General features: G+C 37.3%; 1 protein-coding gene across 1 annotated transcript; it reads left to right on the forward strand.

Moving 5' to 3' along the window:
- The first annotated feature begins 7,715 nt into the window (after window positions 1-7,715).
- Window positions 7,716-15,624, forward strand: LOC114040068 (olfactory receptor 9K2-like). The gene is made up of 2 exons (XM_027858051.1): window positions 7,716-7,726; window positions 14,655-15,624. Exon 2 carries the CDS (start codon window positions 14,683-14,685, stop codon window positions 15,622-15,624), a length of 942 nt encoding a protein of 313 aa, XP_027713852.1. The 5' UTR covers window positions 7,716-7,726; window positions 14,655-14,682.
- The last annotated feature ends 232 nt before the right edge of the window (window positions 15,625-15,856 follow it).

The following is a 15,856-nucleotide window of genomic DNA, read 5'->3' on the forward strand; positions in this document are numbered from 1 at the left end:
ACCCTAGTCCCAAAGCCCATTAGTACAGGACTCTCTTGTCATTGGTGGAGATGTATGACCTGTCCCATGTAGAGGGGCAGGGTAGAGTTGGTGAAAGTGGGAGAGTGCCAGCCTTCCTCAGACTTCTTTGGGATTCTTCAAGTGTTGAGTAACTTCTGGTACTTCTGGCTTCTACTTTTGATAGGGAAGATGGAAGAAGTCAGCCCCACTTCAGATTATTTAAGGAAAAGATTCTGGGAAGACATGAGAGGAGCTGGCAGTCTTTACCACAACCTATGCTCAGTTTGCTACACTAGAGACTTCTGAGTTTCCCCTTAGGTGAGATCTAGGCCTCTCTTGCTTGATCTGAGTTATCTTGCACCCAGTGGTAGAACTTCATATCTTCCCAATAGATTAAAAATAGATTAAAAGCTCCCAGCTGGCAAAAACAGTATTTTATATTTCTAATGTACTTGTATAGTATGAAATACAGGAAAAAAAGATAGTAGTTTTTCAAAAACTATTATTTTCTGGTTGATGGATGGATATATCAACAAGAGTTAATCTCACGGTAACTCTAGCAAGATACAATACTTCTTTACTCTCAAATTAATCAATACTTTCCAAAAACTGTTGAGATTTAGGGGTTCAGGGGTTCTGGGACCCAAAATCACAATATGCAGGTCCTGCCTGAAAGAATTCAATCCAAACTTTCTTTCAGCCAAAGACAAGGTTTATTAGAACATCTGTCATATTGTGCAGACTCTTAAAGAATCTGCAGATTAATGAGCTATTGCTTAGATTTATAAGAATCTGAGCAGTGGCTAGATTTTAAGAATATGAGCACCTTAATGGAGACAAAATGGACCTTATATAGAGAAAGACTATGGGAGGGATCTAGGAGTGGCCAGGTAGTTTGGGGTGACTGGAGGAGGGGTCTAAGGAAATCTGGATGAGAGTGGCCAGTAAGCTGGGGTGAACAGAACTCCCAGGACCTGGACAATGGAGCTTAGCTAGGATTAAGTGTGGGAAATGGCCAGGGATCATAGGGAGGGCTAGGCTAGGTTAAGGGTAAAAGAATTGGGAGATTGGGTGTAGCCACAAAGAAAAGCCAGTTGATGGGATTATAGCCTCAGGAGAAAGCCAGAGATTTGGCCATGTGGGAATCTTTCTGGGGTTCAGATCCCAACCCCATCAAAACCATTTGGTTCTTAAAATATTTATTAAGAATTCCAGATAGGTAGGAATACTTTCCAGATAACATGGCTTCTGCTTATATTTTGGGTTGTATCTCATTAGTACGTCCCATCTGTAAAGTTAATGACAGGCAGAACTGAATTCTGTTCAAGTGAACATATAAAATGTAAAAGCAAGAATGAGCATAGTGAAGAATTTTAAATTTGAGGTAGTAAGAAATAGGAATCCAGGGAAAGTTATTGAGTTCAAATGGATACAGAAAGAAATATAAAAAGAAACTTGTCATAAAAAATAGAGGAGGGTGGAAGGAGGTACTTTACAAAACTATCACTGGGGGAGAATATTTTTTTCCTTTTTTGATAGTATGGTTTTTTTTTTATCACCTTTATTTCCCTCCACAGTTCCCTGCAAGAAAGCCATTTTACAAAACAAAGAAGTTTTAAGAAAGAAAGTGAAAAAAAATTGGGTAAGCAAAACTAAACAACACATCAACTAAATCTCATAGTACATGCAATGTTATAAACCCGTAGTCTCCCGCCTCTGTCACAGAGAAGAGAGAGATGCATTCTTTCTTTTCTTCTTTGAGGCCAATATTGATCATTATAATCACACAGTATTTAATTTAATATTACACAACATTTAATTTAATTTGTTGTTGCTGTGGCCCTTTGCATGTATATTGTTGTAACCATGTATATTTTTTTTCTGGTTCTGCTTACTTTACTTTGCATCAGTTGATATGTCTCTAGTTTTCACATTTGTCATTTCTTTCATTGCAATAATATTTTGTTACATTTGTGTATTACAATTTATTTAGCCATTTCTCAATAAATGAATATTGTGTTTGTTTCTTGTTTTTTAGCTAGTGGAATTTGTGCTGAATCTTGAAAGAAACCAGTGAAACTAAGAGGCAGATGTAAGACAGCAAAGGATTCTAGGCTTAGCAGAGAGCCAGTGTAAAGGTGCATAGATAGCAGTTAGAGTGTAATGTATGAGCAACTGCATATAGGCCAGTGGAGCTAAATCCTGGTGTGTGGAGAGGAGTAACATGTAAGAAGTCTAGAAAAATAGAGAGGGGCAAGGTTCTGAAAAGCTTTCAATGCCCCAAACAGGACTCTACATGTGATCCAGAAGGTGACAGAGAGCTTTTGGGATTCAATGAGCAGGACAATGACATGGTCAAGATTTTTGTATGCTTCAGAAAAGTCACCTTGGCAATGGAATGTAGTAAGGAGAGATTTGAGACAGAGTGAATAGTTAAAGTTATTGCAGCAGTCCAGGTGAGAAGGCTTGAACCAGAGTTGTGACTGTATGCATGGAATGAAAGGAATGTATATAGAAAAGATGTTGAGAAGGTAGAAATGTCAATATTTGGTAATGGTTTGGATACACATGGTGAGTTAGAGTGAGGAGTAAGGAACAACACAGAGGTTATGGGTCTGAGTGACTGAAAGTTGGTAGTGTCCTCTACAGAGATAAATAGGGTCAAAAGGTATGGCTCTTCTAGTCACTTTCTCAGCATATTTTCAGATTGGTTTCTAAAATGGTTAAACCAATTCATATTTCCATCATCAATATAGTAGTCGGTATGAAGAGAATTCTTAACTAAATTGAGGGTATAGAGGATTATAAAAGAGAAAATAGATAATTTCTTTTTTTCCTTAATAGTATTTTATTTTTTCCAATTACACATAAAGATAGTTTTCAACATTCACTTTTCTAAGATTTTGAGTTCCAATTTTTTTTCCTTCCTCCCTCCCCAAGACAGCATTCAATCTGGTAATAGGCTATATATGTACAACTATATTAAACATTTCCACACTAGTCATGTTGTGAAAGAATCAGGACAAAAAGGAAAAACCATGAGAAAGAAAAAAGGGAGAAAAAATAGTATGCTTAGATCTGCATTCAGACTTCATAGTTGTTTTTGTTTGTTTGTTTGTTTGTTTGTTGTTTGGTGAGGCAATCAGGGTTAAGTGACTTGCCCAGGGTCACAAAGCTAGTAAGTGTCAACTGTCTGAGGCTGGATTTGTACTCAGGTCCTCCTGACTCCTAGGCCACATCTCTATGCACTGCACCACCTAGCTGCCCCTAGACATCATAGTTCTTTCTCTGGGTGTGGATAGCATATTCCATCTTGAGTCTTTTGGAATTGTCTTACATCATTGTATTGCTGAGAAGATCTAAGTCTATCATAGTTGATCACTGCACAGTTTTGCTGTTACTCTGTACAATGCTCTCCTGGTTCTGCTCACTTCACTCGGTATCAATTCATGTAAGTCTTTCCAGGTTTTTCTGAAATCCACTCTCTCATCATTTCTTATAGCATAATACTATTCTATTACATTCATATAGTGCAACTTGTTCAGCCATTCCTCAATTGATGGACATCGCCTCAATTTCCCATTCCTTGCCACCACAAAAAGAGCTGATAGAAATATTTTTGTATATGTGGGTCCTTTTCCCATTTGTATGATCTCTTTGGGATACTGACATAGAAGTGGTATTGCTGGGTCAAATGGTATGCACAGTTTTGTAGCCCTTTGGGCATAGTCCCAAATTATTCTCCAGAATGCCTAGATCAGTTCACAACTCCACCTACAATGCATTAGTGTTCCAATTTTCCCATATCTTCTCTAAAATTTATCATTTTCCTGTTTTGTCATATTAGCTAATCTGATAGGAGTGATGTGATACCTCAGAGTTTCTATAATTTTCATTTCTCTAATCAATAATGATTTAGAGCATTTTTATATGACTATAGATAGCTTTAATTTCTTCATCCAAAAACCCGCCTGTTCATATCCTTTGACCATTTATCAATTGGAGAATGACTTATATTCTTATAAATTTGACTCAGTTCTCTATATATTTTAGAAATCAGGCCTTTGTTAAAGACACTGGTTGTAAAAAATTTTTCCCAGTTCTTTCCTTGCTTCCCTCCTAATCTTGGTTGCATTGGCTTTGTTTGTGCAAAACTTTTTTAATTTACTGTATTCAAAATTATCCATATTGCATTTCATAATGTTCTCTATCTCCTGTTTGATCATAAACTCTTCCCTTCTCCATAGATCTGTTTCCCTTGATAATTTCTTCGAAGATGATGTCTAGGCTCTTGTTTTGATCGTGGCTTTCAGATAGTCCAATAATTTTTAAATTCTCTCTCCTGGATCTATTTTCCAGGTCAGTTGTTTTTCCAATGAGATATTTCACATTGTTTTCTAATTTTTCATTCTTTTGGATTTGTTTTACAGTGTCTTGATTTCTCATAAAGTCACTAGCTTCCAATTGCTCTATTCTAATTTTTTAGGAAGTATTTTCTTCAGTAATCTTTCAGACTTCCTTTTCCATTTGGCCAATTTTGCTTTCTAAGGTATTCTTCTCATTGGCTTTTTGGATCTCTTTTGCCATTTGGGTTAGGCTATTTTTTAAGGTGTTATTTTCTTCAGTATTTTTTTGGGTCTCCTTTAGCAAGCTGTTGACTTGTTTTTCATGATTTTCTTGCATCACTCTCAGTTTTTCCTCTACTTTTCTTATTTGCTTCTCAAAATCCCTTTTGAGCTCTTCCAAGGCCTGGGACTGATTCATATTTTTCTTGGAGGCTTTGGATGTAGGAGCTTTGGCTTTGTTGTCTCCTTCTGGTTGTATGTTTTGATCTTCTTTGTCACCAAAGTAAGATAATATAGTCTGACTCTTTTTGCATTGCTTACTCATGATTCCAGTCAATTACTTGAGTTTTAAACTCTTTGTTAAGGTAAAAGTCTGCTTCCAATGTGGAGAATGTACTGTCCCAAGCTTTGGGGGTTTGTACTGCTGTTTTCAGAGATACTTCTAGGGACCTGTAGATTTTCAGTTCTTCCAGGGTGCTATGATAAGGGACGAGGTGTTTCCTCTCCACCACCACAACAAGCTCCACCATGCCAGCACTCCTCCTTGCCCCAGGACCATCCCTCAGAACTGTAACCCAAATCCAAGCATGGGAAAACCAAGAGATTCCTGCCTCACCACTGGCAAAGAGATCCCTGCAATCCCCCTCTGATCAGCCACTCGATTCCCCCTCAATCTGTGGGCTGGAAGCTCAGGAAAAAGCCGCGGCCCCAGGCCGCGCTCGAAACTGGTGACTGAGACCTAGCTCCTCTCTCACTGTAGTCACAGACTTTTCCCACCTACCTTCTAAGTTGTCTTTGGCATTCATGGGTTGAGAAGTCTGGAAACTGCCACAGCTGACCATGGTTCAGCCCTCTGAGGCCTGCTCCAGGGTTGCTGTGGCCTGCATGCCCACGCCAAACTACGCTCCTCTCCCCACCCGGCATGATATACCTTTCTGATCAACCATCCAGGCTGTCTTTGGCTGGAGATTTGTTTCACTGTCTTTTTTTGGGTTCTGCTCTCTCCATAGATCTGAAAAGTAAACTATTCCTTATTCTCCTAATTTGCTTATGGTATCACCCTTTCTGTCTAAAATCATGTACTTCAAAAATAGATAATTTCAACTACATAAAATGTAACAGTTTTTGCCCAAACAAAATTAATGCAGCTAATATAATAAGAGAAATTGTTAATTGGGAAGAAAATCTTCATATCATGTATCTCTGATAAAAAATGAGTATCACTGCAAAACAAGTGAGCATGGTTCTTTCCTGGAGTTTTCACAAAGTTCAATTCTTGAACCAGGGCGAGTTTTCTCTTAAGTCCATAGTCAGGTTTCTTCTCTGCTGTCATGCATCACACTTTTTGAAGTTGTTTCCAGCCTCCAGTGACTGTCTCTTTGAATTCACATCTATATGGAGTAAGTGTCTCTCTTCTCTCAACTGTGCCCAGCACTTTCTCAAAGTGATTCTCCAGTTGCTTGATGGCAAGTCTCTTTCCAGGTGAGTAGTTGTATTCCTAGATACCTACTCCTTGTATATTAGGTTTGCCATGACTTTCAATTTGTGTGCATTATAGAATTCCTGACCAATAGCTTTCACTAATGTTAGCTTTAGCCTTATCTTTAGAAATACATAGCCTCTACTGGGGTAACAATCAAAGGTAACTTACCCAGCAAAGCTAAGTATGATCATGAATGAAAAAAAAGACATTTAACGAACAGAAAACTTTCAGATTTTTGTGACAAAAACCCCAGAACTCAAGGGAAAATCTGACAGACATAAATATAAGCAATATAAGGTAAACATTAAAGACTGATTATAAGGGACTCAATAAGGTCAAACTGTTTACTTCATATATGCGAAAATATTAGCAGTACTCTTATGATTGTCATCATTATTTGGGCAGTTTGAAAGAAAGACTTGGGCTGAGCTGAGTATGATGCTGTGATTCTAAAAGAAATAAAACTGTACTGGGAGAGATAAAAAGGAATAATTATCTCATACAAATAAGGTATAAAAGGAAAAACTGATACAGAAGAAGCTAGTAGGGGAGAGAATGGGTAGTACTGGAAACTTATTCTCATTGGCAATGGATTAATGATGGGAATTATATGTGTGTGTATGTGTATGTATATGTGTATACATACACACATATATTCATATATACAAATATGTGCGTATATACATATATGTATAAAAGTCTTCTAAATTCAGAAAGAAATAAGAGATCAAGCAGATAGGGTGGGAGGAGGGGATGAGGGAGGGATTTTTAGAGGGATGGATAGGTTAAGGAATAAGAGGGCAAGGTAGTGGGTAGAAGTAAAGCAGAGGAGTGGAGACAGATACAGTAAATAGCATGAGAAGGATAGTGAGAAAAAATAAGAAGGAGGAAAATATACGATAAGTAATTGGAGTTTAGAATGTGAATGGAATGAATTTACCCATAAAACCAAAATGGATAGCATATTAAAAATTTGAATTCAATAGTATGTGCTTTCAGGAAACATTCTAAAATGAGACATACACACAAAGATAAAGTAAAGGATAGGAGTAGAATTTTGTATGTAAAAAAAAACAGGGATAGTAATCATGATCTCAAAGTTAAAGTTAAAATAAAGTAAGTGAAAAATAAAGAAACTATACTATGTGTCAACAATATTATTCAATGTTGTTTTAGACCATTTAAAATACCTAGACAGTATAAAATGCCTTAGTATTTTAATACCTGCCAAAATAGACACAGAGATTATATGAACATAAACATAAAATACTTTTCATATATATAAACTCAGATCTAAGCAATATTTGAAGTAATTTGAAGTAATATTTATTATTCATGGGTGAGTAAAGCCAAAAATAATTTTTAAAGTGAAATTTCACCTGACTAATCTATTTATTCAGTGTCATGCCAATTAAATTACTAAAAGAATTTTTTTCCAAGTTAGAAAAAATTATAAAGTTTATTTGGAAGAGCAATAGGTCAGGAACTTCAAAGAAACCAGGAAAAAAAAAGGTGTAAAAGAAGTAGATTCATCAGTATTGGACCTTAAACTAGGCAGAGAGCATTGTTGAAGTATAAAAAGGATAATTTCAATTATTTTAAATTAAAATTTTCTTGTATAAATAAAGCCCATTTAGCTAAGAATACACACACACTCACACATACATATATATATCTTCATTCGTAATTGTAGCTTTCTTTAGGGTGACAGGGAGGGAGGAAAAAATAAAGTAAAAAGTGCACAGCAGAGAACAAAGGAAAACCAGTAAGGAAGCAAAGCTGGGCAGCTTTGAAAACAACGTACAATATTTATTAAACAGGTTTTCTTGAAATGGAAATGTCTTGTTTTATATTGAATCCTCTCTTATGGTCTGCTGTATACATGATAATGTTTGTTTATTTGTTTGTTTTTTTTCTTTTCTTATGTATTTAAGTTGAAAATTAAAAAAAAAACTAACTCCTCCAAAATAGCCTCATTATTTTGATTGTCTGGATTCTGAAAAATAATTGGTGTTTATTGAATCATTATAATCATTAATTTTGATAGCACTTTATTCTTTGGTGGCAAAGATCCCCTTATATCATTGGCTTAATATGTCTGTTGAGATACAGGGAGATAAGAATTACCTAGCACCTTTTGCCAACAAGAAAACTGGTAACACAACAAGGGAATAAATCATCGCTATTGAGGTATTTTGTTTTGATTTCTCCTAGAATTTGTGCTCTTCTACCACTTATTATCTTCAGTTTGATTCCTTATGGGTCATGGCCCTGGTGCCTGCTCTTTGTTGTGTTTATGTAATTGACCTATTCTTCTCCTTCTCTCCAGAGACCACCTCTTAGAAAATTCAGAACAACCTTCATCTTGCAATTACCTGCAGAGGTGACATCAGATTTAAGACAATTTAAGCCACTACAATTCTATGTTGCTGCAATCCTAACAGATCATCTTGGAACTTTCAAACTCTCAACAAATGACTTGAGTTTTCTGCCCCTGTTAATTTCTATTTTTATTTCAGGTTCCTCAATCTAACAACTGAAAAACTACCCAGAAAGGAGGACAGGGAGTTTTCTTCCAATTTTATTCCTTGGTTCCATGAGTACTGGTTCCAGTTTTTGATAGTTGTCCTAATTTTAGTTCTAGCTAATTAATTGTTCATAAAGCTGGAATGACAAGGAGGTTGGATTAAATGATCTCCCACCACTTCCAGTTTTAACATTCTTTGCTGTTTTTCACTGATGATTCAGAAGCTGCTTTGGGTTCCTGTACTAATTGGATATTGATAAATACTTTAAGATTTCCACAAGCCCTTTAATCCTCACAACAACCTGGCAAAGTAGGTTTTATTATTGCTATGATCTTATGGTATTTTCAAAGAGGGGGGCTAAAAGAATCTGAAAGTCTGGATTTGAGTCTTGGATTTTTCCACTTCCTGCCTGAATGATGTATCAATGAATGTTTTCTGGGTCTTAAAAGTTTCCTTAGTTTCCTTAGCTGTTAAACGAAAAGACGAGACTGAGTGATTCTTAAAGTCTCTCTTAGATCTAACATTCTCTAATTTCAGGGTCTCCTAGTCTATACTTGGGTGCTCAGAAGGGATGCATGTTTAACAGAATTTTTTTTCAAGAGACTACTTATTAAAAATGGGATATTATGAGAAAATATGTATATATGGGAAGGATCTCAAACTAAGGACATGACGCTGTAATTGGGAATTTCTTAGGTCTGCATTTGGTATAAATGACTACTTAATGTAGTTAATTTTGACTATCATTAATTCCTTCAACTTCTACCTCTCTCAAGAATCAAACACCAAACAAAATATTGGAGTTCGGCAGTTATAAAAGTGACCAAGAGAAGGAAAAAGAAACATATTCAGGTAAGAACATCAAAAATGTCATTTTCCATTTCATTCAGATGATTAACAGCCACAAACAACTGTTAGACATCTGCTGTTTTTAGTCACAGCTCTAGAAGTTGGTCTAAATCTTTTCTAAAAGTTAAATCTTGCCTTTGATCTTGGGGAGGAAAAAAAACACTTGAGAAATCGTATAGTCTATTGCCTTGCTTTCATCAGAAATGGGACTTGCTCATCACAAACTAATGATCTAGTTTCAGCAATCATCCCTCTCCCTCATGTATCTCAATATCTTTTCCTCCAATGGCTCCTTTCCATTTGCCTACAAACATGCTCAGGAAGGGGCATGCTAATGAATATTTAACAATTGGTTCACTAAAAAACTGTATATAGTATACATTTTTAGGTTTAATCTACATTATTAAAATTTCTCCACCTTTTTCTTAAGTCTAGACAATCAACAATACAATCTATCAAGCCTTGATTTGTAGCATTTGCTGATTTCAGAGGTGTAAATGCTGAAACTTAATGATGTGCTCTTAGAATCCATCACACTCATGTGTTCAGGTATGCCCAGCGTTTTTATTTTTTTTTTAAAGAGCTATCTCTTGACTATACTAATCACTCAATGACTATCTCACTTCTTTTCTGTCTTTCTTTGTCCATTATTTTGATAAAGTTGTCTATACCCAGTAACTACACCACCATACCCAATTCTCTCCTTATGGCCTCTTGAAAAATCTGGCTTCTGCCTCCACCACTCTACTGAAATTGCTCTCTCAAAAGTTACCAGTGGGGGCAGCTAGATGGTTCAGTGGATAGAGCACCAGACCTGGAGTCAGGAGGACTTGAGTTCAAATCCAGTCCCAGACACATAACACTCACTAGCTGTGTGACCCTGGGCAAGTCACTTAACCCCATTGCCTAGCCTCCCTCCCCCCAGAAAAAAATCACCAATGGCCCCCTAATTACCAAATCTAATGGTCATTTGGTTTTAACCCTCTTCTTCTTTGATCCCTTTACTGTTTGAAGGGTTTGATTACTCCCACTTCATAGATACCCTCTTCTCCTTAGGTTTCAGAGATATCACACTCTTCTGTTTCTTCTCCTGCCCCTTGAACTGATCCTTTTCTGGCTCTTATCTTCTTTCTCCTTCTTAATATGGATATTCTTCAATAGTCTGTGTCTGGTTCTCTTCTCTTTCTTTAAATTTTTACCCTTGCCATTTACTGTGACTTCCCCTACATCCAGAAAATCAGACTTGGAGTGAGTAAAACCAGGTTTACTTCCCACCTCTGACACATCCTGGCTGTGTGGCCTCGGGCAAGTTGATTAACCTCTCTGATGCTCTAGGCAGCTCTCCAGGACAATCATTTGTTGAGGAGTTGCCAATCTGCTTTGATAAAGAATATTTCCTTACATTGATTTGCTTTGTATTTATGAAATCACAGGTCCAGTCTCTATCTCTTTCTGACTTAAAACATGGTTTATATATATGATTACATTTTATGTTCATAACTACCCTCTCAGGTAGGGCACACAAATATTTATTTATTATCTTTATTTTATAGATGAAGAAAGTGAAGCTCATAGAGTTTGAATAAATGTTCTAGATTGATGATTTTATAGTGAACATTTCTTGGGCATTCATAATAGTGATTCTGGGCAGCATACTATACAGAAGGACTCTAGTAGGTCTTCTATAATCTTTTGAATTGCTTTTCTTTTAGTTTTTTAAATTAAAAATAGATGTTTATTAATGTTTGTTTTAATGTAGCCTATATTCCCTCTGCATCTGTTAGTACATGGCATATAATGACACTTAACAAATGTTTATTGACTGACTGATTGGCTATCTAGTCCTCTTTAATCTCCTGGAGAGCTATCCCTTAAAATAACATTTTTTAAAAAGAGTAAAACAAATTTAGTAAAACCAAAGAACAAATGGGAAATATATACATGTGTGTGTATATATATATATATATATACATATACATATTGCATGCAGTGTTTCACATACATGGGCTCTACATTTTCAAAGGAGCAGGGAGAGATATTGACTCATGTAGGTTCTTTGGGCCCAACCTTATTCTCTACAGTGATATGGCAGGCAAAAGTTAATTCAATTTTATATCGCTTTTACGCTCTACTTTAGTAGATGGTTAGTGTCCAGAATGAGACAAATGATCATCCTTTTTCTAAATCTGTCTACATAGAGATACTGTGTTTATTTTGGGAAGGACTTTGACAGATTGGAGGATATTCAAACAAGGATGACTAAGAAATTGATGGGAGTGGAGCCTATGCCATGTAAGGATTAGCTGAAGGAACTGGGGCTGAAGAACAGGAGACTTAATGGGTGCAATATTCCTGTCTTCAAGTTCCAGAAGGACTATTACATAGAAATCTTGTTTGGTTGGCCCCAGAAGAGACAGATTGGTTCATTGGGTGGGGGGTAGGAGGATGACTTATTATTGTGATCACTCAGTGATCAATCAATAAACATTTATTAAGCATCTTTTTGTTATTCAGTTATGTCTGACTCTTCATGACCCCATTTGAGATTTTCTTGGCAAAGATACTAGAGTGGTTTTCCGTTTCCTTCTCCGGACCATTTTACAGATGCTGAAACTGAGGCAAACAGGATTAAGTGACTTGCCCAGGGTTACACAGCTAGTGTCTGAGACCAGATTTGAACTCATGAAGATGAGTCTTCCTGACTCCCAGCCCAGTGCTCTATCCACTGTGCCACCTAGCTGTCTAGCTGCCTACTAGGGGCCAGAAAAGTATCTAAAAAAGGAATCAGTTGCTTCAATAGGTAGTGAATTTGCCTATCTCTAGAGGTCTTAAAACAAAGGTTAGATGATGGGGACACTCAAGGCAGGAATTCATGCTTATGCATGATGCCCTCAAAAATTCTTTCCATCCCTGACATGATGAGAATCTTTCAGTGGCTTCCTAACAGGTTTTTCTACCTTTGCTCTCTCCCCCATCCAATCTGTCCTTCAGACACACCACCAAAATGTTTTTTCTTGGCAATATCATGACTGCTCCAAAAACTTCAGTGGCTCTCTATTGCCTGCTCAGTAAAGTTCCATCACTTTTTTCCTGATGTTAATGTCCTCAGAATCTTCTGTCCATCTCCTTTCCCAGGTTGATCCGATATTCCTTCCTAAAGAAACTCCAGGCTCCAGTGTAATCAGGCACTTTCTGTTCACAGTGCTCCATTTCCTGACTCTATGCTAAGGGACACTGTTTCTTAAACCTTGTTGAATGTATGCATGAATGTGACTTCCTCCATGAAGCCTTCCCTGATGACCGCAATTAGTAACAGTTCCTCCCTTCCCTCAATGGCACCACTAGAGCACTTTGTTTTATACCTCTTCCTATTACAGTGAAAAGATCATTGGCCTTCAAGTCAGGAGATTTGGGCACACATCCTATCTCTGTCTCATGACTGCTCCATAATCAAGTCATTTAAGCCTGCTGAGCCTCAGTTTCCTACTTTATGGAAAGAAGATAACATGTATACCACTTGCCTTAACAGAACTATAGTAAAGAAAGTACTTTGTAAAACTTGAAGCACTATGTAAATACACATTATTGTCATTCTGAGATATTATAATTATTGGCAGCATAGCTTAGCCTTGGAGGATAGAGTGCTGGGATTGAGAAGCACTGGGTTCAAATCCTGTCTCTGACATTAGTTAAGGTCAAGTCACTTAACTTCATTGTGCCTCAAGCAATATCTTAGGATTTATCTACTCAAGTCACAGATTCGGTGGAGAGAGAGCCTCATGCTAATAAAATTGAAGATCCTTAGTCTAGTTATCTAAGTATTATAGTTATCTGTGAACACATATCCCTCTACCAAACCTAGCTTGAATAATACTTTTTCTGTGAAAATCTCTTTGATCTCCCTAACTCAGAAATAGTTCTCCCCATTACCATTCCCAATTTCATAAAACAGACCTTTTAAAAAAACATTTCTCATAAATTATTCATAAATAACCCAGCTTTATATGTCTCATACATTCTCTCTCCTTCCCCATTCTGACATGATAAGCTTTACAAGGGAAAAGGACCCATTTTATTTAAATCTTTGCATTTCTGCCTTACACAGCACATTGTGTTGTTGTTGTCAAGTTATTTCTGTTGGGCCCAACTCTTGGTGACCCCATTTGGGTTTTTCTTAGCAAAGATATGGGAATGGTTTGCCATTTCCTTCTCCAGTCAATAACAGATGTGGAAACTGAGTCAAACAGGTTTAAGTGACTTGCTCAGTCACACAGCTAGTAAGTGTTTAAGGACAGATTTGAACTCAGGAAGATGAGTCTTCTGACTCCAGACCAAGAACTCTATCCCCTGCACCACTTAGCAATGAGCTACCTAGTTACTCCAGAGAGAAGCAGTATAGCATGGTGAATAGAGGACTGGCCTTGAAATCAGAAAGACCTGATTTCTGTTGCATGCTACTGTTTAACAACTAGCTCCCTGTGAAAACAGATTGCATGCACAATACACGTTTAAGTTTAATCTTCATTACTAACATTTCCTCAGTCACTTTTAAAAGACTAGAAAACCAGCAAAATAAGTCAAGCCCTGATTTGTAGCACTACTGATTTTAGGGTTAGCAACTGACTGGAGCTAGCTCCAGCAACCCCTATCTGCATTCAGGTTCTCCCTCTGATACATACTTCCTATGTGGCCGTGGGAAGATCATTTAACTTTTTGGTACCCCAGAAATAGCTCTAAGTTATAGACCAATTTCTACACCAGGGGATACTTAATGAATATTCATGATGGTTGAAGCTTATGTAGACTGAAACACTGCAATAGGACAAATCAAAAGTTTTCTTTATAATTAAAAAAAAATTGCCAACAAATTTAACCTAGCTCTAAAATATGGGTGATAATTTTATTTGTAAATACTTGGAGAAAAGATGATTCCTCAAGCTTGCTCATGCTTGGCAGCCTTCTCTTGGAGAAAGTTCCGTCCTTCATCACTTTAGTCCATTGCTTCTTTGGTCTTCCCATTTCCCATCTGTATAAAGGAATACAGAGGAGAAGAAAAAAATCATGAAACATTCATTTAAAAAGGAAATAAATAGTGCTTAGTAAAGAGACATTCAAAATGTGCACTCATCATGGGAAGTTGTCAAAAATTGGCAAATATTTGGCAATAGTTGGCAAGTATTGCCACTAGTGATACCAAGATTGAAGGTGAAAATTCATTTCTTGACCTTGGCCTTGTTTTTCTTAGCAGGTCTCTGCCATGGGTGACCAGGAAGCAAACAACCACTCTGAGGTGACTGACTTCATTTTTGTAGGCTTCCGGGTCCACCCAGAACTCCATATCTTTCTCTTTCTGGCTTTTCTATTTGTCTATACCATGGTCCTCTTGGGGAACATCGGCATCCTGGCCATCATCCTGATTGATCCCCGACTGAACACACCAATGTATTTCTTCCTAGGCAACCTCTCCTTCATTGATATCTCCTACTCCTCTGCTGTGGCACCAAAGGCCATAGCCAATTTCTTATCATCAAGTAAGTCCATTTCCTTTGTGGGCTGTGTGGTTCAGTTTTTCTTCTTTGTCCTATTCATGGTAGCAGAGGGTTTTGTCCTGGCAGCCATGGCCTATGACCGCTTTGTGGCCATCTGTTCCCCACTACAGTATTCCATCCGCATGTCAAGACGCCTTTGTACCCAGCTTGTGGTTGGCTCTTACTTTTGTGGCTGGGTCACCTCTATTCTCCTAGTCAGTATCACCTTTACTTTGTCTTTCTGTACTTCTCGAGTTATTAACCACTTTTACTGTGACTCTTACTCGATTGAAAAGATCTCATGTTCCAACATTGTCATCAATCGAATGGTGTCATTAACCCTCTCAGGAATCATTATTTTCCCCACTCTAATAGTCATCATGGTATCCTATGTTTACATTGTGTCCACTATCCTGAAAATCCGATCAGTTGAGGGTCGAATGAAAGCCTTCTCCACTTGTGGGTCCCACCTTGGGGTGGTGAGTCTGCTGTATGGGACTGCCTTCTTTGTGTATCTCATTCCCCCCAACAACCCTGAGCTGCGTAAAGTGGCTTCTGTTTGTTATACCTTCATTACTCCCATGTTGAACCCACTCATCTACTCTCTAAGAAACAAGGATGTCAAAGAATCTCTGAAAAGAATTTTAGGAAAGGCAAAAGCTTTGCTCTAAATTTCACATTTTTCTCCCTCCCTTAGTTCTGCTATTTTTAAATCAGAGAAATCCCCTTAGGGATGAAATATTTCTGGTGGAGAAAATTTCCTGTCTATCCAATTGATGCTTTCCCTAGAATACTATTATTACTAAACATCATAGGCCAGAACCAGAGATGACATAGCAGCTCTACTGGGCCCATGAGAAGCTATTATTTCATAGGGTCTCAGAGCACTTCCTAAAGGAGGTT

The sequence above is a fragment of the Vombatus ursinus genome, unplaced genomic scaffold, assembly GCF_900497805.2.
Source record: "Vombatus ursinus unplaced genomic scaffold, bare-nosed wombat genome assembly UNPS02012709.1, whole genome shotgun sequence".
NCBI classification, from domain to species: Eukaryota; Metazoa; Chordata; class Mammalia; order Diprotodontia; family Vombatidae; genus Vombatus; species Vombatus ursinus.

Coding starts and splice junctions, on each gene's coding strand:
- LOC114040068 (XM_027858051.1), top strand. CDS start 14,683: ATGGGTGACCAGGAAGCAAACAACCACTCTGAGGTGACTGACTTCATT.